General features: G+C 43.0%; 1 protein-coding gene across 3 annotated transcripts in view; it reads left to right on the top strand.

Annotated features, from left to right (window-relative positions):
* CIT (citron rho-interacting serine/threonine kinase) overlaps positions 1 to 23,865 on the top strand; it is a 173,811-nt gene that overhangs the window by 103,113 nt on the left and 46,833 nt on the right. For 2 of the 3 annotated variants that reach the window (XM_055551014.1, XM_055551015.1), the window contains exons 16-23: positions 568 to 621; positions 3,311 to 3,451; positions 5,309 to 5,434; positions 8,767 to 8,862; positions 13,448 to 13,564; positions 14,532 to 14,641; positions 15,651 to 15,825; positions 20,023 to 20,220. In XM_055551014.1, the coding sequence (XP_055406989.1) occupies positions 568 to 621; positions 3,311 to 3,451; positions 5,309 to 5,434; positions 8,767 to 8,862; positions 13,448 to 13,564; positions 14,532 to 14,641; positions 15,651 to 15,825; positions 20,023 to 20,220 (1,017 nt within the window). The remainder of the gene's footprint in view (positions 1 to 567; positions 622 to 3,310; positions 3,452 to 5,308; positions 5,435 to 8,766; positions 8,863 to 13,447; positions 13,565 to 14,531; positions 14,642 to 15,650; positions 15,826 to 20,022; positions 20,221 to 23,865) is intronic. The other variant, XM_055551016.1, reaches the window with a different exon arrangement.

A 23,865-nucleotide genomic window follows, 5' to 3' on the forward strand; every position in this document is an offset into this window, starting at 1 on the left:
GGAGCCTGGTGGACCACAGTCCCTAGGGTTGCAAAGAGTCAGACAAAACTGAAGCAACTTAGCATGCACACATGCAGTCTCTTAAATGTTGCTCTCCGTGGCCTGTCATTGGTTAAGAATATATTTGCAGTGAATAGAAAACTCTCTTCTGGGTTTATTTTGATGATCAGTCTCTGGATGACCAGGTTTAGCTTCAGCTATGGTTCTAAAAGGGGGAGACGACACCTCTTTTTTTTTTTTTGTCATGCCCTCTCACAGTAACATACAAACCCAGATACTCAGTAAAACAGATGGGAAACTTTACTGTTTTAAAGTACAGGCGATTTCAGTTCCCTTTTTTGCTGTCTGTATGTGTGTCGCTGGTTCTAGAGAAACGGTCCACATGGAGGTTTACGCTGAGACATTCAAAGGCTTCTCTGATAGGCTACTGTTCTTCTTCTTCATCAGTAGGTATTAGAAAACAATAAGACCCCCACAGAAACCTCAAGAAAATAGGCCTGTAGTAAATCTAGCAAGACCTTAATACCAATGTGCCTTTTGTTTTATTTCCTGGGATTTTAATTACAGATCAATGCTGAGCAGCAGCTCAAAATTCAGGAGCTCCAAGAGAAGCTAGAAAAGGTAAGCCCAAGGGGATATTTGGGGGACCTTACCTCCCATTTTGGAGAAGGCAATGGCACCCCACTCCAGTACTGTTGCCCAGAAAATCCCATGGATGGAGGAGCCTGGTAGGCTGCAGTCCATGGGGTCACTAAGAGTCAGACACGACTGAGTGACTTCACTTTCACTTTCCACTTTCATGCATTAGAGAAGGAAATGGCAACTCACTCCAGTGTTCTTGCCTGGAGAATCCCATGGACAGAGAAGCCTGGTAGACTGCAGTCCATGGGGTCGCACAGAGTCGGACATGACTGAAGCGACTTGGCAGCACCTCCCATTTCCAAGTACTTTTTCTTGCCCTATCCTAGAGGGTGAAAGATCAAAGAAAGAGAATTAGTCACCTAGCACTGAGGGAGATTAAGTGGGGTGGTGAGCTATTACCTGAAAATATCAGAGTTCTGAATATACCTTCTCTTTTGGGGACCTGTCAAGCAGTATTTGTTTAAACAAACAAACCGGAAACCAAGCTCTATGAGACTGTCAATTCAAAGTTCAAATTGTACTACAACAAATCCCAAGAGGCTGGCTCCTCTCCCTTCAGGGGACCGGGTTCACATCTTGTTCATGACCCACACAGCTTTCCATCAGAGACTGCTGGCAGCCTTCCTGTCCACTGGGAGCCTGGAGGAGCCAGGAGTCCTCGAGTGGTTGGGGAGGAGGGTGGGTGTGGTTTATGGTTTCTGACACAGTGAGTGCTAATGGCCCTTCCTTTGGGTGAACAGGGGAAATGCTAAAGAAAGGACCAGAATGAATATGGCCTTCAGGAAGGTTTGTGAATGTGTTTAAAAGAGCCCTTTCATTTTCCTCCTCCTTCTTTTTAAAGCTGTGTTATTGAAAACATATAACATTGACTTTACCATTTTAATCATTTTGAGTGTCCAGTTCCTTAGTGTGTTAGATGTTATCTCCATTGTACAGCAAATCTCGAGAACTTTTTTCTCGCAAAACTTACACTATCTGTTAGATGCTAACCACCCGTTTAGTGAATGCCCACCCTTGGTAACCCCTCCCTTCCTTCCCTCCCTTCCTTCCCTCCCTTCCTTCCCTCCCTTCCTGTCATGTATTTGATTGAAATACAGTTGATTTACAATGTTGTGTCCCTGTGCTGCACAGGGGAGTGATTCAGTTACACACACATGCACATTCTTTGTCATGTTCTTTTCCTTTATGGCTTATTACAAAATACTGAATTTAGTTCCCTCTGCTATTCAGGAGGACCTTGTTTATCCATCCTATATATATATATATATATATATATATATATATATGATATATATCACTATATATCATAATTTGCCTCTGCTAATCTACTTTGCTTGTATGCTTTTGACTGCATTAGACACTTCCTGTGGGTGGAATCATACAGTATTTGTCTTTTTGTGACTAGCTGTTTTCGCTCAGCACAGTGTCCTGGAGGTTCATCTATGTTGCAGCATGTGGCAGGATCTCTTTTTCAGAGGCTTCATGGTATTCCGTAGCTGGGATGATCCACTTTTTCTGTATCCATTCATCTCACTCCTTCCTGCCTATTCTTGAGCTCGCTTCGGAAAGCCTCTCTCAGCTAGAAGTTTGTGTGAGGACTCATGTCTTCTAGGACTCTGCCTGCCCCCTGTAGAAGAGGGGAGCAACCTATACATGTCAGCCACAGATGTAATTCTAAGTTTTCTAGTGGCCACATTATAAAAAGGTGAAAACTCTTTGAATGATACGGTTGTCATAATGCAATATATACAAAATGTCATCACAGCATGTATTGATATTAAAACATTTATTCTGCTTCAGTTTTTAAATGAATTGAACTTTAGTAAACTTTAAAATTGATTTCCTAGTCACACCAGCCACATTTCCAGTGCTCACTAGGCACATGTGGGGAGCAACTCCCACACTGGCCAGTGTGCAGGTCTCCAAGCTAGAGTTTCCTTGCCATTTTCACTTTTTCAAATGATAATTTAAAGTGAATGCATGTGAGGTTGGTGGTTTACAGTCTGATCTTTATCATGATACTCAAAGAGCTGCAGTATAGTTAAGACACAAATAAAAATTAACTTCAAAAGGTTAATTAAAAAAAAAAAATGACTTCCCTAACATGAATTTTGAGCCACTACAAACTCTATGGTGGTTGTGCCCTCTGATAGGTATTTCTTATTATTAAAGGTTTAAATTACAGCTTTTATGTTGTATTGTTATAAAAGTTAATAGTAGAGATTCCCCATAAAGAAGTTGGCAAGTGAGATGATTAAATAAGGAGAAAATTAATGCTCTGAGGTAAATACATTAATACTTGGGCAGATAAATCCAAGACGTTTTGTTTGCATTTATTCCAAAATATTGAATCTAAGAAGCTAAACTTTGTCCAGTATTCCATTATCTTCTGTACCTCAGGAAATAAAAAAAAACTCTGTAGGAGTTTTTAATTGTAGGATGCATTATTCCAAATTTAGTGATGTTAAAAAATATAAGTGCACCTTAGAATAGATGAAATACAGAATAAAATGAAAAGTTTGTTTGTGTTTTGAAGAATGGATAAAAATATCCATTCAGTGTGACCCGATTTTTTTTTCCTGTTTAGGAGATGATCCTCATCTTTTTCTGTGTCTAAACTGGGCCATCTCACCCGTCCCCCCTCCCACCCCGCTTCTTCTCCTTTCAGGCTGTGAAAGCTAGCACAGAGGCCACCGAGCTGCTGCAGAACATCCGTCAGGCGAAGGAGCGGGCCGAGCGTGAGCTGGAGAAGCTGCACAACCGTGAGGACTCCTCCGAGGGCATCAAGAAGAAGCTGGTGGAGGCCGAGGTGAGCAGGGGGCCTCCAGCCCCTGGGTCCTGCAGTGCCTGGCCTCTGGCCGTGTGGGGACGAAATGGAGGCACCACCTGCTCTCTGCTTGCCTTTGTTCAAACCACTTTTCCTTTCGGCCCATTCCTCTGAACCCGAGAGGCTTGGGAATGTTTTCCTCAAAGGGGAGAAGCATTTGTCACAGAAGCTGCGAGTAGAAAGATGTTTTGATAAAAACCTTTCCTTCCTGTTTGTTTTCCTCTGACCCACTCACTTGTGTGGGTGGACTCATGTTTATCTAGGTGAACTGTGACGCCGTCCCTGAGGTCTCCTCTTCCTTCCCTCTGTACCCTTGCTTTTCCTTGACTTTTCCTCCCAGCAGTGATAATAACATAGTAAATTTCGAGGCTTCAGCTGTGACCTGTGTGTGTCAGTAACTCCCAGATCTGTATTTTGGGGCCTCCTCTCTCCCTTCAATTCTTTGTTGTTGTTGTTGTTGTTGTAGAAACCAATTATATAATTATGCAGAAAACACATGAGTGTCTTCTCATTGAAAAAAAAAAAAAAATCACAGAACTGAAGAATCTAGAATTAGAAGGGACGTTTCCCCTTACTCCCCTCCAGCTTCCCCCTTGCCTGGGTGATGGTTCCGTGGAACAGCTGTGCCATAGTTGACTTAACCATCCCCCTTTCCTGGGCATTCTGCTTCTCCCTATCACTGTGCTGGTGGTGACCTACTTGTCCACAACTCTCTGGGGCCACCCTCACCCACAGTCCAGGCAGTATTTCCCACTGCTCCCCTGACATGTTGCCTGGGTGTCCGAACAGCGCCTCTAACCTAAAATGAACTCACTTCCCCAACCAGCTGGGTCATCTTCTCAATCTCCTCATGCCGGTTGGGCCATTGTCATCCATTCACCCCAGGCTTGGAGCCTTGGCACCGTCTGCTTCTCCTTGGGCCCTGCCACTTCACACATCTTCAGCCCTGCCAGCGCACCCACACTGTCCCCCTCCACTGTCTCCCCCGCTGGCCATTTCTGCAGGCCTCCTCACAGTGCAGGTGCTCTTCCTCCCAGCTGAGCAAATGCACTCATTTCTCAGTTCTCTGCTTCCAGTCTCACTTTCCTCCCAGATAACTCAGAAATGTCAGACTTGTGGACCTCCGGCTCCAGACTCATCACCACCCCTTGTACCATCCCAAAGCCATTAGTGCTTCCCTATGTCTTAGATCCATGAGACTATCAGCCGTTTGACCCACACATGCTCCCCTTGCCATGTTCTCCTGCTTCCCCCAAACTCACCTTATGCAGCAGCCTCTCTGTGCTCTACCTGGGGCCTAAGCTGGCCACCTCTGTGCTGTTGCTGCTGCGCCCGTCTTTATTTGAAAGGCCTCCCCTCTCCCCCCCAGCCCGCCACATCGGCCCCCTCCACAGCTCACATGTCCTTGACTCCTCCCCTCACCTGCTCAGTTCAAAGCTCTGTTTCCTGCCTGCAACCTCCTGCAACGCTCCATACCTGTGTGCTTCATGGCTCTGCCCCTTTTCACCCATTTTATGTTTACTTGTCTTTCTCTTAGCTCTTCCAAGGGCAGGCATTCTGTCGACTTCCTCTGGGTATTTTCCGAGATGCCTAGTGTGCTACTTTGCAGATAGTAGGTGCTTGGTAAATATTTGAATGAATGAATGCACTCTTGTAACCTACACAAGCGAGTACTACTCGGATTCCAGAACCGTGTCTTCCTCGCCGTGGCTCTGGGTGCCTGCAACTTCTCTTCCCTGCCGCGAGCGTCCGCTTCCCGAGGGCCCCGTCCCTCGGCGCAGGCGTTGCGCCCGCAGCCGTCACCCCATTAAAACTCTCTGATTGATTCACGATCTGCAGGAACGCCGCCACTCTCTGGAGAACAAGGTAAAGAGGCTAGAGACCATGGAGCGTAGAGAAAACAGACTGAAGGATGACATCCAGACAAAGTCCCAACAGATCCAGCAGATGGCTGATAAAATTCTGGTGAGCAGGAGCCAAGGTTGGCAAGTTCAACGATAACAGGTTGCAGAGGGAAGGGGGTCCAAAGAAGAAGCAGCCACCGGCACAGGGGAGGTTGTCGCCGAGCAGGCTAATTAAGAGGAAGTGGTCTTAGCGGATGACACATCAGAGACTAGCATGAGTAACCTTACAGGTTGGACTTTTCAGCACTGGTAACAGATCCGTCAGTATGTTTTTTTTTTTTTTTTTTTGTTCTGTTTGCTACTGCCTGACCTTTAGAAATACGAACATGCACACGCTGTCATCTCCAATACATTTTTACAGGAGGATTTACGTACTCCTATCAGCAGAGTTTTGTATGGCTGTTAACATTGCAAATGCTCATTTAAAAAAAAAGGGGGTAGGGATTCAGGGCTTTAAGACTAACACTCAGATCCTCGCTTTTGCAGAGGAAAGAAGTTAGTCACGCAGAATTGTTTTTCTCTGAGTAGTATTTGTCATAGATCCATGCTCACCCACTCACTTTCTCTGCTACAGTTGGTTATTATTATTATTATTTTCACTTTCCTTAGATGTAGCAGATCTTTTTTTTTTAGGTTTGTAATCACAGTGATTCTGTTTTTGGCTCTGATCAAATTAACTTGATCAAGGAAGGCTTGGGTGGTACTTGCCAACGTGTTGGAAGTTTTGCTCCTGCCAGGGTGGAAGGCAGGTGAACCTTTAAAGGACTCTCCTTGAATTTCAGTCCCCAAACCAAGAATTTGAAGCCACTTTGGGGAGTGTGTTCATAGCCCCTTCCTTCCCTGCCCCTGGGAGAGACTCTGGAGTAGTCGACCATTCCTCTCCACCACAAAAGGGCAAGGTGGTAAGCAGGGTGCTTCCCGCCTCCCTCTCTCTGTCTTTCTCTCTCTGCATCACTTCTGGGAAATGAGTCACCAGCAACTATATGAACTCCAGAATGACCGACTTATAGGCCTATACTAAATACCAAACAAAACCCAATAAAAACCTGACGCTTCAAATCTTTACATCTCTGTCTATATTCATGAGCATATGGGTATTCTTGAACAAATAGATGAAAAGAGAAATCAGTTAAATTGTTTTGCTTTGACACACAGTCTTCATAGATCCGTCTACACACAAAGGCAGATGTGACTGTTAGTCTACTCTCTCTGTTCTCTCGTTCCGTCATCCAAGTTTCTCTTGGCAATTGTCAAGTGTGTGAATTTTACCGTGAGTCAAGTGAATTCCCACCGAGATTCCACCACTGCCGCCTCTTGCTTGGTGCGAACGACGTGGTTAAGTCTCTTGTGGTTGCAAAGTGTTTCTCTGTTTAATGGTGATGTGTTCATTCATTCATTCAACAAATATTTAATGAGCTTCTACTATGTGCCAGGCACTATTCTAGGAGCTGGAAACAGCAGCGAACCACAGTGTTTGCATAACAGGATGGAAGAGTCTGATCCAACACATGTAGAAAAGATAACGTTTTAAAAAATGACAACAACAACAAAAAATGCCAAAATGCGAAGAAGTCAGATTTTAGAATGTCCGCTTTTCCAAAGGTTCATTTGCAATTAAAACGTCGGAGTGTAGAGTTCTGCATTCCTGGATTATATGTTGCAAAGTCCCATTCGCTCATGGATCAGAAATTTGGTCTCAACGTTGTGAATCTCAGATGTCTGAGTTTTCAACCTGTTTTCAGTTTGATTTTCATTCCTGTGCCATCTTAGGAGGACTGAAACTAAGACAATTATCAAGTGATTTCTAACGTAAAGGAAAAGTAGCAGATTTCTTTTTCCAAGTGTGTCTTATGACCTATCCTAGTACCTTTGTGGTTGTGACTTCATTTATCAGAAAGTACCTTTTGTTCAAGAACCTGGTGCTTAGGCTGTTAATAAAGTATCTGGAACAGGAGCAAAGAGGGGTCCTTAATACTGTTACATAATGATGATGCTCAGAAAGTCATCTCAAATGTCATTTGCATTAAAGTATTTGCTATTCTGATAAGAACTTTCAAAACAGATAATTGGGGTTCTCATTATAGCAGAGTCTTTTGCTTTAATAAAAAGACCTCATTTCTGGGGATCCTTTAATATACCTAAAGCCCTTAAAGTATGTTTTTATTACTTAACATCCTATTTACATTCAACTTCTCAAAATGACATCTGTTAGATTGCAGTAGATCTTGTGCACCTGGTTTTAACATTGAATACTTTATTGGCCCCCAAGTCAAAGTCAGTGCTTGCAGACTTCAGAATTTCAAAAGCTTAATCAGTACCATTTCATGTGTGTGTGAATCTGAAAGTATTTTTTTCTCCATTTTATGGTCATATCCTGTATAATTTCCTCATTCTTCAAATTCTCATAATTATTTCCATTTCAAAGAAAATCTTCAAGATAGTGTGAAGAGATGAAAACTTGGAGTAATGACTTTTGATATTAGTAATTAACTAATGGGTCCAGATTCATAAGAATTAATGTAGATGCAGATAGTTTCACTTAGAGAATATTTCAGTAAGTTGAATGCTGCCTTTTATATGACCAGTTTATAATATGTTGCCAATGAATTGGTATAATTTCCAAATGAATTTTGTTTAAAAGCAGAAATCTTAATAAGAGAATGAAGAGGACTTTACATTTGAGCTGTTTATATTACTCCAAATTCTCTTCCTATCTTCCACATATGTGTACACATATTTATGTCATTTTTAGTCAATTTTATGTTCTGCCTTCTTCCCATTAGTGTTACATCATCTACACATGGTCTCATATGAACATCTCTAGATAGTCACATTCTCCATATTACCAGTCAGTTAAAATAATCATTCAAAACTCAAAGTGTTTGAATTGTTATATTAGTTTTCCTTCTTAGCTAGGGTTCCTGTCCAATCATTTTATTAATGAGGAAAATATAAAATTTTTTTATCATTAAATAAACAAAGTAAATTGCCATCACTTTTCCTGTTTAAGGCTGTCATTGGAGCAACAGTTGCCTGAGGTTCAAGACAGCGCTCAGGGGCTTTGCACTGTATGGAATCTTGAAATTGTGTTGCCTCGTTACTCTCATTTCTCTAAGCAGAGATTGAAGAGCTGCCTTTGACCTGTCACACTGATAGATTTCTGATCCCAGCCCACCAGCTGTGTGTGTATGAGTGTGAATACTTGGACTTGGAAATCCCAGGGCCAAGGCTCATTGGCGGTTTCCTTCTCCAGAGCCGTAGAGGCTAGTTGTGAGGAAACACATGCCTGTTGTCTCTGGTGCCTGTGCCAAAGCCGTGCTTCCTCTGAATGTCTGACATGCGTTGGCTCTGCCCTTCCTTCACACACCTGACCGTCTCCTCCTTTTTGTCTAGGAGCTGGAGGAGAAGCACAGAGAAGCCCAGGTCTCAGCGCAGCATCTGGAGGTGCACCTGAAACAGAAAGAGCAGCATTATGAAGAAAAAATTAAAGTAAAGACACTTTCTGGTTTTCTCTGCCCTTCCTCCTACAGCACCGCGTAGCTCCTCTCTCCTCCCAGGTGCTTTAGGTCACTTCTTGCTAGAACAAAGGACTGTCTGGGGTAAATGCTGTCCTCAGGCCATGATGGGGGGTTTTATCCATGGAGGGGGTTGGATATCAGAAGTTCAAAAGTAGTTTATTTCAAAAAATTTGGTCATCATGTATTTTTAAATATTTAAAGATATCTGTAATATATTAAAATATTTAAAATGTCTTATTTTAAAAGTATAAAAATAATAAATCTTTAAAATATTTTTTGACCCACTGTCACTCAGTCCATGATAATTTAGATTTAGACAGATGCATCATTTCTTGGCTTTTAATTTCCTTCTTGCATCTTAGACCTAGATCTTTGTCTTTTATATAAAGTGTATCCTTGAGGACTTTCTTTAGTGGAGATAATGCTGGTGCCAGCCTCTATGTTTTGTGTGTCTGAAAATGTCTCTGTTTCTTCCTAGTTCTTGAAAGATGTTTTGACAGGGCATAGATTTCTAGGTTGGCAGTTATTTCTTATGATACTTTTTGAAAATATCATTCCGTTGATGTGTTTGGCTTTTATTATTGCAGTTGACAGTCAACTGTCAGTCTAACTGTTGCTTTCTTTGAAAGCAATCGTTCTTTTTTCTTTTAAAACTTTGTTTTGTCTTTAATTTTCTGAAGTTTTACTGTGCTAAAACTTCACATGTAGACAGATGTGGAGTTATTTATTTATCCTTCTTGAGATATACTGGACTTTGCTGCTGCTGCTGCTTAAGTCGCTTCAGTTGTGTCCGACTCCATGCGACCCCATAGACGGCAGTCCACCAGGCTCCCCTGTCCCTGGAATTCTCCAGGCAAGAACACTGGAGTGGGTTGCCATTTCCTTCTCCAGCGCATGAAAGTGAAAAATGAAAGTGAAGTCGCTCAGTCGTGTCCGACTCTTGGCGACCCCATGGACTGCAGCCCACCAGGCTCCTCCGTCCATGAGATTTTCCAGGCAAGAGTGCTGGAGTGGGGTGCCATTGCCTTCTCCAATACTGGACTTTGGAATATATTAAAAAAAATTCTGGAAAATTATTGGTCATTATGTCTCAAATATTGCCTCTTCCTCTTCTCTCTTTCCTTCCCTTATGAGAATTTGATTAGGCATGTGTTAGGTTACCACTTGTTTTTTGGTGCTGCATTCTGGTTAAGCTCTAATTGATTTTCCAGTGTACTAATCCTTCCCTGTCTAATCTGCCCCTAAACTCATCCATTGAGTTTTAAATTTCAGTTAGTGTATTTATTGGTTTCTTGTCAGTCTGTTTGGTTCTTTTCCAAGTTTACTAGATTATTTAAGACAAGAACTTTTTATTCCCTGCATTCATTTGAAGCTTATCTTCTGCTTCTTTAAACTCATTAGCATAGTTATTTTTCCATCTATAGCTGATGATTCCAGAATCCGAAGTATCTGAAGGTCTGTTTCTGCTGTTGTTTCTCCTGGTTCTTTTTTATGGTGTCTGTCTTTTTGTGTGCCTGGTCAGCTGCTCATTTTCCTTGGCAAATTAATAATGGGGATTCTTTGAGACCTTGAATGAAAATGTGTGCCCACTTTGCGGGCATCCCTGGGCTTTGACTTCTCTATTTCCTTACCTTTTGAGGCAATTAAAAATGAAGCTCAAGTTTTTTTCAGCAAATGCCTCAAGTTCAAAACAGCTTTCTGCGCTTCTTACCTCTCTGGGTTTCTGCTTTCACTTAGATTTTAGTCTGTAATTTCTTACTCTTTTGCCAATTTTTAGGTACTTTTGGAAAATGTTTTTCATATTCTATCTAGCATTTTAAATCATTTTTCGTAGAAGAGCTGGCTTAAGTAATCCAGTCCACTATATCAAATAGTGAATTAAATTATTTCACTTATTGACATTATTATTTCATTTCAATTTTTAGTAGTAAGTTCGGTGACCAGAAGTGACCACCAGCCTATTTCCTTTTAAAATCACACCATATTTTCATTGTGATTTTGGACCAAGCCTTTAATTATGTCTTATGTTCTTGAGAATCAGACATTGATTGGTCATTACATCTCAAATACTGTTATTTTCCCTTCAAAGTCAGACATTGAAAGAGTCTTTTAATTTTTGTGATGATTGTATTACTGGTTTGTTTGGTATCCTCAAAGAGTTAGCTGTTCCTATTTTGGGGAACAACAAGTATACATACTCAGTTAGCATCACTATTCTGGCATCCTCTCTTTCACCCCTGGGGTTACTTTTGGTTATTTTTCATTGAAAGAAATACAAGGAAAGAACCTAGAATGGACCTTAGTTTTAGTGTGAATGCCTGCTTTCATACATTTTCAACTTTATCTGCCAATTTTTGGTTTTAGTTCTTACTGGCTTCTAGACTTTTATCTTTGAAATAAACTATCTTTCAGAAAATTATGAGAATGTTTACAATTGTCCACTGGCACCTTTGCATGATGAAAATAACCTTTGCAAAATTCATTCTGTAATTTGGGTGAGTATATTGACTTTCCTATCAGAAAGCCATGTTTTATCTTAAATTGATATAAATGGCTACAGTGGAATCTCTGATTTCAAACAAATTCCTTGCTTCCCTCTCAGGCATTGTCTTGTTCATCCTCCTGCCAGTCTAACCCCAGCAAAGCCAGGATGTGTGCCATTTTGATAAAGGCTTGTCCCTTCTGGCTCATACTTCTTTGCGTTGGTATTTATTGCTGCCAAAATGGAGGTCTTATTTATTTTTTTAATATTTATGTTCATTTATTTATTCTTAGTTGTGGCACGTGGGATCTTTTAAGTTGAGGCATGCAACTCTTAGTTGTGGCATGTGGGATCTAGTTCCCTGCTGCTGCTGCTAAGTCGCTTCAGTCGTGTCCGACTGTGCGACCCCATAGACAGCAGCCCACCAGGCTCCCCTGTCCCTGGGATTCTCCAGACAAGAACACTAGTTCCCTGACCAGAGATCAAATCTGGGCACCCTGCATTGGGAGCATGGAGTCTTAACCACTGGACCACCAGGGAAGTCCTTGGGGAGGTCTTATTTTGAACAGAGTCATTCTGAAAGTGGGCTTCATTGCTTTTTACCTCATAAGCAGAAGACTCCTTGTGTAGGCATTATGTGTTCTCTGCTACCTTCTAGGTGGCAAGAACTTGGCTTTATAGATCCTAGAGAATATTAGAGGGAGATTTGTTTTCTTCTTTCTTCCCTCCTGGCTTTATGAAACCATTTCTTTTTAGTCAGCTCTGCTTTGTGGCCCTGTTTAATCCCCTGTAAGGCCATTTTGGTAATAATTGTGATCATACCCCAGATTCGGTCCTTTACTTATTTGTAATTTTAGAATCGCATCCTGACATCCAAGAGAACGGGCGGCTTATCCTCTTGAGGTTCATCCCTCCTCCCATGACCCCGTCCTCTACCTCTTATTCTTTTCTACCAACTTTCACTCTGTTTTATTCATCAGTCAGTTCTCGTTTAAAACTCTCTTTGAAATTGTCCTTTTCTTTCTTTGTCACGCAGGCCCCCTCCCTGCTCACTGGCTCTTTACAGGGACGATGTCCCCATGAGCTGTGAAGGGCCCTTCACAATAGACAGTGGGAAAGGCAGATTTCAGCTCCCATCTGTGACCCCAATTCTTTGGGCTTTCTTCCCAGTATCAGATGTGGTGTCATTCAGAGAACCTCAGTGATGAGAAACACAGGGTCAAAGGCTTGGCACGTCATGATGTTGCCTTTCTTCCTCTCACTTTCGCTGGTGGTTTTGGCAGCTCATGGCGCTCTGTGTGTCCCTCGCAGAACGTTAGATCAAGCTGGTGGGTGGTGACACTATTACCGTTTTATTTTCCCTCTTGGGAACACTAGGTGCTTACAGGGGCATTCTCAGCACTGCGAACACATGATTTCTCTTCCCCTGGGAAAGATTTCTCTTTCCAGTGACTTTTTTTTTTTTTTTTTACCCCCAGCTGGATCAGAGGAAAGAGGTCCCCCCACCCCCATGCCGTCTCTTCAGTCTATTGACTCCCCACCTACTTTATCAGTAGGCAGAAGCCTCTTGTCCCTGGTTGTTTCTGAATGTCAGCTTTCCGTGGTCACACAGGTTTCCTCAGCCTTCAGCTTTTTATCCTTCCACTCCCAGTCTGGAGATAACAAGATTATTTCTGTACAAATTAAGAGCAAGCATTGTTCTGAAAACTGCTGGCACATTGACTACTATAATGTTGCCCCTAGGGACTAGCTGCAAATCATAAGATCTTGAGAGAGATCCGCCGCCCCCCCCCCAACTGCCCTCATTCTGGTGTCCACCTGCACTTTGACTATCCCTCTCTGGTCTTTTTGGCCGCTAATTTTAAAATAAATTCTTAGTTCAGGTCCTCTAGTTACTTGCCATTTGATGATCACGCTTGACTTCTTAACCTCATCCTGGCTGATAGATCTCTGCCCTGGAGTTGGGGAAGCGCGGCTTCTCCGGTGCTTTTCCTCTCCTTTGCTACTTTTCTCCGGTACCTCTTGTTAGTCTGCTGGGCTCAGGATGCTATCTTCTCCTTTTGTTTCCCCTCAGGTGTTGGACAATCAGATAAAGAAAGACCTAGCAGACAAGGAGACACTGGAGAACCTGATGCAAAGACACGAAGAGGAGGCCCATGAGAAAGGCAAAATTCTCAGCGAGCAGAAGGCGGTAGGTAGACAGAGTCGCAAAGGCGGTTTTCATGGGAGGGATTGTGAACCATGCCAGAAATCATGGGCTGGAGAAGAGTCCATTTGGTCTGTTTTATCCCGTGGAGTCTGTCACTAACAGAAAGCTCTCTCTACAAGCCCTTCCTCTGGTAAAACGTGGCGGTGGTGGCTTGTGGCCAGTTTTGCCTTTCACACCCTTCTTTAAGAACTCACGCTGACCTGCATCAACTAGAACCGTGACTTTTAAAACATCCCCCCGATAACAACCCTGGTGGCCCTTGGCCGCAACCAGGCATCTTATTTCCTTTTTAATCCCTGTAGGAAGATGTTTTCAGAAACCTGCAGCTTAAAAGATTCCTCTGTTGTGCTTGTTAATCTACTTATTATCTCAGACCCTACTGAGATTTTTCACATCAGAATCTCTAAAGGAGGGTCCTGGGAAGTAATATCTTTAACCAGCAAGCCCCTTCCCTCCCCACCTTTCCCGTCCCGGCCAATTCTTATGATTCGCTAAGTTGGGGAAGCTTTGATGTAGAGAATCTAGGACAGTAAGGGCTGGGTGAGAAGGAATCACTCAGAGAACGACAAGCCCGTGGGTGATAAGAACAGGAACTTGCAGATGCAAGGTTTAGAGGCTCCTGCAGGCTCAGGTCACATGCAGACAACACAGGGATTTAATGAGGCCTGTTGACTTAGGGAATGCCAGGTTCCTCAACAGGTCCTCCTGCATGTGTTTCCTGCAGGTCCCTCAGCTGCTGGGGGGATGTGCAACCTTCGTTGATAAAATGAATGAGTGCCATCGCTGGGGTTGTGAGATCTATGCCCCTCAGGGTGTAAGCTAGTTGAGTCTCTGGTCTGATAGTCCTGCCTTTCAGATGATCCTTCTCCCTGGCCCACGTGGCCTGTGTCATTCTCACTCCAGTGGCACCATCTGTGTGCAAGGTTCCAAAAGATCCCTTGTGTTTCAGATGATCAATGCTATGGATTCCAAGATCAGATCCCTGGAACAGAGGATAGTGGAATTGTCGGAAGCCAATAAACTTGCGGCCAACAGCAGTCTCTTTACCCAGAGGAACATGTAAGTATTCAGATTCTAACTGCGTGCCTGATTCCACTCTGATCCTGCCTCCTGGGGCACAAATTCTGCTCTTCTGTGTGGTGGAGCCGAAGTGGATTTAATGACTCCCATTCTGGGGCCCAACCTCTGTATGCTTAGGAAGCTTTGCCCCCTCTGAAGTCATCTCGCTCTACCCTGTCCTCTCTTTTGAGCTGGGTTTTCTCAAATGCTTCAGATTCCCATCCCATCACAGAGTGTTTTGCTCTCTCTAATGAGTCTATTTATAGCTGGCTTCTGGAGAGCTGCCATCCTTGTTCCCTAGACTTGCATCCTGTAATCAGTTGGAGGTGATCTCCAGTGTGCCCAACTGGGCCATCTAGTTTCTGTTGTGAAGCTGGGCCCTGGGGTGTGAGTTTTAGGGGGTTCAGCAGGTACCATCCTGTGATCCAGAAGCACTTTGGTCTTAATCTTTTCCCCCAAAGAATTACAATCTCCAGGATTTCCACCCCACCTTAGATATGTCCCTTTAGAGACCTTAAACAATCCCATCTTAGTTTAAACCTGCTTGGTAGGCCGCTGTCTGATGATTGAGTCATTCCAGCTTCTAAGCAGCCTGTGGTTAGCAGAAGTGGAAGGAGTATCATTCTTTCTCCTTATGACCCCCTTTTCCCTAGGGCCCATCTCAAAGAGTCATTAGGGTGCTCTTGTACTCAGGAAGCCCTTCCTGCTGTCCTGTACAGACTAGAAAAATAAAAAGGTCTACCAAAAGAGTGAAATGATAGTATCCCTTGACCATACTTAAGTTCATCAAGAAGGGACTCTGAGCAGTGGGGACTGAGTGGGCCCCAGGTCCCCTTGCTGGAGTCATGCACACAAGGCCAGGTCTGGACAGCACTAACCTGGGAACAAGTGTGGTCCACGTAACTGAGACACACCTCTCTCTCTGTTTCTGCCTGTCCTTCCAAGGGGGGACATGCTCACCTCTAACGAGACTGTGATTTTGCTTGGCTCCTCCTGCCACCCCCACCAGGAAGGCCCAGGAAGAGATGATTTCAGAACTTAGGCAACAGAAGTTTTACCTGGAGACGCAAGCTGGGAAATTGGAGGCCCAGAACCGGAAGCTGGAGGAGCAGCTGGAAAAAATAAGCCACCAAGACCACAGTGACAAGAACCGTCTGCTGGAGCTGGAGACCAGGCTAAGGGAGGTAAGAGTGAAGGGTGACCTCCCAAGGGTATTTGTTGGAGCACCAGAGACCCCAGCCAGCCAGGTGTCAAGCTCAAATCAATAGCCATCATGGATGGTGGTGAAGAGTGCAGTCGGGACCACAGAGGTCTGGGTTAGAATTCCACCTCCACTTCTTAGGAGTTTGACAACCTCAGGGCTGCTCCTTTATCAGGTTACTCAAGGATGACGTAAATTGGTGCACCTTCAAATGGGGGCAGAGAGATTCCTCTGTCCTGGGTCATGGAGGATCATGTGACTGTGTCCTTGCTTGGAGTTTAGCACATAGTATGGCTTAGTGACAGAGGTTTCGTGGCAGTGGGAGACTAAACGAGAAATCTGAACTTTAGGTTTGTTTGATGGAAAGTGATTGTTTTCAGAGGGATAAAGTAGCTGGGAAGGATAGCCAGGTTTGGGAAGGGAAATCCCACACATTTAGTTGTGAATATTTTGAGGTTGATTTAAGCTATGACTTGACATCACCAACTGTGTATTTATTAAATGCCTGCCATTTGCCAGTTAGTAGCCTGATGGACAGTGGTGACAAGATAGACCCACCCCTGATCTGTGGGGCTGTCAGCCCAGCAGGTTGGCTTCGTAGACACTGGCAGAGACAGAACTGGAACTCAGGAGGGAGGTTGTTCAAAGTGGGACATCCCAACTGGGTGTGATGACAAGGGACTCATATTTGTGATGGAATTCTTCCAAGAGTGTATGATCTCTGTTATGGCAAAGACTGTTAAGCAGACCATCTTTAGTTAAGGACTAAACCATGAGGGAATTCTGAACTTTAAGAATGTCTTCTTTGTTTGTACTGGAGTATTAAGTGAGGCCACTTCTCTGAAGGACCAGGGTTGGCAAGGTGTGGACCCCTCTCTATTAAGACCACCTGGCCTTTGTGTTGAAATGCAGATTCCTGGGTAGCTTCCTCCCTCAGATTTTTTAATTGAATTGAGTTGAGCAGTGAGGGGATGAGGAGCAGGGATTTGCATTCTTAACAAGCACCCTGGGTGATGCTTATGCTTCCGGAGTTTGAGGACCATTGTTCTTGGTTGTCCAGAAGCCTTAAGCAGTGGTTTTACTTTTCTTATCCAGGCTATATTTTTACTCTTCAGTAAGTTTAACCACACTTCCCTGTAGCGTCAGCCTTAGCAGTGTGAGTGTAAATAACTCAGATTTCTCTGAGCGTGGGAACATTGGCTAACTGTCTTTTGCTTTCCCTTCTCATAAGTGTCTCTCTTCTGTGTCTGCCCTGCAGCTGTTGTTCCACTGGGCGTTAATCTAACCCAGGGAGGGTGTGTTGCTTTATTTTTGAATCTGTATAGCTAGCCCCACAAAGGGTGGTGTGAGAAATATAGGACACTTCCAGAGAGGTTCAGGGCTGTATGTACTCTAGGGGAGTCTGGAGTTTAACTTTATTGATTTATTTTTAAAATTTTTATGGGATGATTTTTATAGTTGCTTTACAGTGTTGTTGTATTAGTTTCTGCTGTGCAACAGAGTGAGTCAGTTATACATATATCAACTCTTTTGTGTTCTTTTCCCATATACATCATTACCGAGTATTGAGTAGAGTTCCCTGTGCTTTACAGTGGGCCCTTATTAGTTACCTGTTTTACATATAGTAGTGGGTATATGTCAATCCCAATCTCACACTTTATCCCTCCCCCATTCCCCCTGTTAACCATAACTTTGTTTTCTACATCTGTGAGTCTGTTTCAGTTCTGTCAATAAGTTCACTTGTACCTTTTTTTTTTTAGATTCCACATGTAAGTGATATCATACGATATTTGTCTTTCTCTGACTTCACTCAGTATGACAATCTTAAGTCCCTCCATGTTGCTGCAGATGGTGTTATTTCATTCCTTTTTATGGGTGACTAGTACTCCAATGTGTATATGTACCACGTCTTGTTTATCCATTTCTCTGTCGATGGACGTTTAGCTTGCTTCCACGTCCTGGCTATTGTAAACAGTGCTGCAGTGGGTTGCATGTATCTTTTCAAATTACGGCTTTCTCTGGATATATGCTGAGGAGAGGGATGCGGGATCATATGGTAGCTCTGCTTTTAGTTTTTTAAGGAACTGCCGTACTGTTCCCTATGGTGACTGTATCATCAAAATCCTATTGGTTCTCTGGGTTGCATCTCTTGTCTTTCTCCTCTTCATGCCTATGACCTCTTAGACTTGGGTTTTACCTTTCCCAAGGAGCCCTCTCCAACCCCCTGGACCTAGATGGGATGTCTCCTTTGGGTCCCCATGGCCTTTCATGATTAGCTTATTCCCTGTGTACCCCTTGGCTGTCTTCATTAAACAGCAAGCTCTCAAACAGCAGCATGCATCTCTTATTTGCTTGGTGTCCCATGTCCAGCACAGGGTCTGGTCCTTAGAACAGCTTATCACGTTGGTTATGTCAGCAGATGTGCCAGGGTCTTCCACATCTCCACGCCTTGGATGTCTTGCTTCCTTTGCTTGGAGTTTTCTTTCTCTTCTTATCTGCTTGTTTGGCTCCTGGGATTCTTCAGTACACAGATCCACAATTACCTTCTCTCCCTCTCTGCTGTGTTCCCACATTTCTGCATGTCTGGACCATTGCACTTGATCACAGTGTATGGCGATGGTTGGTTTTTAGTTTTTCTCCCCAACTTGAAGGCAGAGACTGTTTCATCTCTGTATTTCTTTATATATAGAATTTGCCAAGTAAGTATTTCTTGAATAGATGAAAGTTTGAGTAGATAGATGAGTAGACGGAGGGAGGAATGATTAGTTCACAGTGTGACCTTAATTCAGGTTACCTGATGAGAACAAATCAGAACAAGAATATTTAAAATAAGTAGAATGCAGTCTGTTGTTCCACTTGTAATCCCATTGTAAAGATGTCCTTATTACCGTCAAGGTGTTATTTATGTTTTTTCTTGTTGTTCAGTCGCTAAGTTGTGTCTGACTCTTTGGAACCCCAGCACGCCAGGCTCCTCTGTCCCACACCGTCTCCTGGAGTTTGCTCAAAATCATGTCCATTTGATTGGTGATGCTATCTAACCATCTCTTCCTCTGTCATTGTCTTTTCCTTTTGCCTTCAGTCTTTCCCAGCATCAGGGTCTTTTTCAGTGAGTTGGCTCTTCTCGTTAGTTGGCCAAAGTATTGGAGCTTCAGCTTCAACATCAGTCCTTTCAGTGAATATTCCAGGTTGATTTTCTTTAGGGTTGACTGGAATTGATCTCCTTGAAGTCCAAGGAACTTTCAAAAATCTTCTCCAGCACCACGGTTTGAAGGCATTAATTTTTCAGTGCTCAGCCTTCTTTATGGTCCAACTCTCACATCCATATATGACTACTGGAAAAACCATAGCTTTGACTATACGGACTTTTGTCAGCAAAGTGATGTCTTTGCTTTTTAATATGCTGTCTATGTTTGTCATAGTTTTCCTTCCAAGGAGCAAGTGTCTTTTAATTTCATGGCTGCAGTCATCGTCCACAGTGATTTGGGGGCCCCCAAAAGAATATCTGTCACTGTTTCCACTTTTTCCCCTTCTATTTGCCATGAAGTGATGGGACTAGATGTCATGATCTTAATTTTCTAATGTTGAGTTTCAAACCAGCTTTTTCACTCTGCTCTTTCACCTTCATCAAGAAGCTTTTTAGTTCCTCTTCACTTTCTGCCTTAAGAGTGGTATCATCTGCATATCTGAGGTTGTTTATATTTATCCTGGCAGTCTTGATTCCAGCTTGTGAATCATCCAGCCTGGTATTTCTCACAATGTATTCTGCATGTAAGTTAAATAAGCCGGGTGACAATATATAGCCTTATTGTACTCCTTTCCCAATTTTGAACCAATTGTTCCATGACCAGTTCTGTTGATTTATGTTCACTTTTAAATATTTTTCTAATGATAATAATAATTTTCTTAGGAGATTCTTGCTGTGTGGTTTTTTTAGAAGCTTTCTCAAGCACTGTAATAAAGGAAAGGAAGGGATGCTCTGTATATATGTTATATATACTCTTACGTGTTCTCACTCCCGTTAATTTTTGAGACTCATCAAAACCAGAGCTGTTTTATTCCATTTTTTTTTCCTTCTCAGTTGAGTGCTGAGAATTTGATTCCATGACCAGATTTAAGATGCAGGTTGTGTTTTGGCTTTCTCTTCTGTTAAGGTCAACAAGTCTCTCTGTGTGTGTCTCAGGTCAGTCTAGAGCACGAAGAGCAGAAACTGGAGCTCAAACGCCAGCTCACAGAGCTGCAGCTCTCCCTGCAGGAGCGTGAATCCCAGCTGACAGCCCTGCAGGCAGCACGGGCGGCCCTGGAGAGCCAGCTCCGCCAGGCCAAGACGGAGCTGGAAGAGACTACAGCAGAAGCAGAAGAAGAGATCCAGGCGCTTACGGTAGGATGTGTGTGGAGCTGAGGATAGTTGCTCACTTTTAACGGTGCCAAGAGAGGAAAAAACAAGCCAGAGAAATGCTTAATAGGCAGAAAGTTGACTTATGTAGGCCGCTTCTTTTTTGGCACTGGTATACTAGATCAACTGAGCTTTCCTAAGGATCTTGAAAGGTTCCACCTGTATTTTTATATTTCCTTCTTTATAAAATCATCACTATATCTTAAATTTCTGTTTAACCAAAGTCTATTTACCTGGGTCTTCTATTTAGTTTTCAATAGTCATTAAAAAAAAAAAAATCTTATATATTATAGTAGTCTTTCTACCATATTTCTATTTTTGTTTTGATTAACCTCATTTGTATTCCTTTTTTGTTCCCCTCAACCTTTAGATTCTGTTTTGAATCTTATTATGTATTTGATAGATTCTGGATGGAAACGATTCTAATGAATGAGAAATTGTTTCTGTAAAAGGGACTTGGCTTCTCTGCTCTTTCTGAGAGACTGATTTGCTCACATGAAGAGGGTTCTCAGGAGATAGATCTTTGGTGGTGGGTGGTCCCTGGATCTAGACCTTAGTTCTTTCTGCAAGTCTCAAAATGTACTTTGTTTGGCCATTTCCACAATTGATTTTTCTCATAGAGTCTGACCTCAGCTAACAAGACTGATAAGAATTTTACATATGAAATGCCAACTTCCAAGCTTTGCAGAGGGAAATATATCCATCTAGTTGACCAGGATACCCTGGGTGGCTAATGTTCACCCTTTTCCCCTTCAGTGAAACCTAGTCATAAATCCCTTTTCTCTTGGAAGGCTGCTTGGTGGATCTGGGCATAGAGAGCTGAATGAGTTTAATGGCTGGTATCAATCAAGTGCATACATTTCTAATGGTAACATATTGTTCTTGCCAAGCGGATGGTCACACTGATGCCTGCTGGTCAGGATACCCTCTTCTGTGGGCAGGGCACAATGCAGCTGATTGGGTTCAGTGCCTTTTTCAATACCTAAGTGAGTATGTTATTCATTCTGATTCATTTTTGGATGCTGTCCCCATCTCTGTCAGTGAGCATCTCTAAAGCATCTTTCAGAGTAGGATTACCTTCTGCAGATGATCATGGACTTTTGTTGCTTATGATTTACCCTGTTTAAAAGAATGTATGTATATGTGTGTAAAAAATATATATATACATATATATATATTTTCTTTTAAGTAATTTTCTTCTTAGACGTTATCTCCCACTGTTGGGTTTGGGGACCAAATTGGGAACATGATCTGAGAGTTCCAGGGTCCTTATGGACCGGTCCAGGATACAGGGGTTTCCAGGATTTGGGGAACGCAGAGTAACTCCTTAGTAGAAGTTGCTTGAGCATCCTAGCTTTTCCAGGACTTCAGCCAAGTTCAGATATTGGTTGCAACCTTAGTTTCTGTTGTTTTCTTTATGAAAACACTCATTAAATGATGCCACATGCCACCAATATTTTGTTTAAAGAAATTAGTTATAGTATCTATTTATACTCTGCCTTGTTTCAAAAATGGGTTGGAAACAGTTTGGAAAGATACAAAACAGTATAACAGGATAGAATAAGAAAAGTCTGAGAGAAAGGAAATCACAGAAGGAAAAAAAAAGAGGTAAGAATGAAATGAATATATATGGCAAGAAGGCTTATATGCTTTCTGGAGTGGGATGAATGGAAAAAGAGACAGCCAGAAAGCATTTCTTAGCTGCTAAACAAGACACCTAAAATCCAGCCACTATTATATTTAATGCTTTGTATATTAATATGCCACCCTCCCCACCCCCAGCCCCAACCACAAACCACCCTAGCTCTGAAAGGAGGAGACATTAGTCATTTAATCCATACTTGATGAGCCCTGTGTGCTTAGCGCTATGTCTTTAGCTTTTTCTCCCCAGGGGACTGGCCTGTAGTCCCTCAAATCCTATTAGTCAGGAGCAGAGGAGAAGGACACGTTTATCTCTACTGTGTTGGAACTGGGAAGGATCTCGTAGCTGTGCGTCTTACCCTGCCTGTTTGGAAGCAGAAGGGTATGTTTGCATTGCTATTGTTTATTTGTGGGGAGATTAGTCTTTCAGTCCTGCCTTGCTGCCGGTTGGAAAGCACTGTGTCTAATGGCTGCAGGACGCCTGCACAGCAGCAAGTCACGACTTAATTTAGTCAGATGAGATCACTGCCTGAGAGCATCTTCTTAAAAAAAAAAAAAAATGAACTTTCCTAAGTCTGGAAACTGGGGCTGTACAGTTCTCACAGATGAAGATCCCTTGGAAAATTGGGCTTGTTCACAACGATGGCAGGAAAGTGCCTTTGGTCCACGGCTATTTGTAAACGCATCATGCAGGAATCCAAACCCCAAATCGGTTTGCTTCAGTTCAGTCTGAAGGCTATGGGTTTTTTTCTCTCCCCTCCACTTGATTATGTCCCATAAACCTGGTTATGGACCACAGGTGGCTGTCGCCTGAATGGCTTTGTTGAATTTGTCCTCAAGTATATGTTTTCTGAGAGAGAAAATGATCACAGATGCAGCACCCTCCCCCTCCCTGTCTCATTGTTCCAGCCCAAGTTCAGACCCACTGTCAGCATCAATCAAATTCAATCAGCTGCGTCCAAAGTGATCTTCTAGGTAGTTTGTGTGCTTGACAGCAGGCTGTTTTATCAAGAAAAGGGAATAGTCAAATGGGCTCTTACTGCTCTAAGAGTTGGCCACTTTCTCACCTGGGAGGGGAGCAGTTACCCCCTCTGGCCTCTGTCCCTGGGCCAAGTTAGATGGAACACAGTTAAATGGGAGCTCACCCTTGATGAAGTTTGGCAGGGGGGGCAGCCATCTTCCTAGATTTTATTTTTTTCTCCCACTCACCTTCCCTAGACTTCCTTGGTAGCTCAGCTGGTAAAGAATCTTCCTGCTATGGAGAAGACGCCCGTTTGATTCCTGGGTTGGGAAGATCCCCTGGAGGAGGGCATGACAACCCACTCCAGTATTCTTGCCTGGAGAATTCCATGGACAGAGGAGACTGGCAGGCTACAGTTCCTGGGGTCAAAAAGAGTTGGACATAGCTGAGCAACTTTCACTTTCACCTTTTCCCCACCATGTCAATTGCATTTGCATTAAAATTCACTGGCCATTTAAAGCTAAGATTGAGTCAAGGTACAGACCAACAGGAGAGTCAAATTTATACAAAAAGCCATGCTTTTAAGATGCTTCATTGGTTATTGGGGAAAGAGAGAATTTTTCCACCTGGAACTGAAATGTAAGACTCCATGTAATCCCTTTGTGGGAGAGAATTTGAGTGTGTGCACACATCGTTGCATGCAGACACATGATGTGATGGGGATGTTACTCTGAATAGAGGAGCAGCATGGGCTCTGTGTCCACTGGCATGGCCCAGTGAGCATGCTTCATGTCTGTCCTCACGCTCTTTTACTGATTTGGCTACATGACTTATGCTGAATAATAGAGACACTCAAGAAAGGGATCCTCCCAACACAGTGTGATGGTGGCATCCCAGGATTATCCTCTTTGATTTCTTAAAATCATTAGTCAATGCATGCTCTTTTTCTCTTTTACATAACTGTCAATCATTGAATTGAATTAGTAAGCCATGGGCATGATAGGCAAGGCAAGATGTGAACTTGGGTC

This window comes from Bubalus kerabau, chromosome 16 (genome assembly GCF_029407905.1).
Source record: "Bubalus kerabau isolate K-KA32 ecotype Philippines breed swamp buffalo chromosome 16, PCC_UOA_SB_1v2, whole genome shotgun sequence".
In the NCBI taxonomy this organism is placed as follows: domain Eukaryota; kingdom Metazoa; phylum Chordata; class Mammalia; order Artiodactyla; family Bovidae; genus Bubalus; species Bubalus kerabau.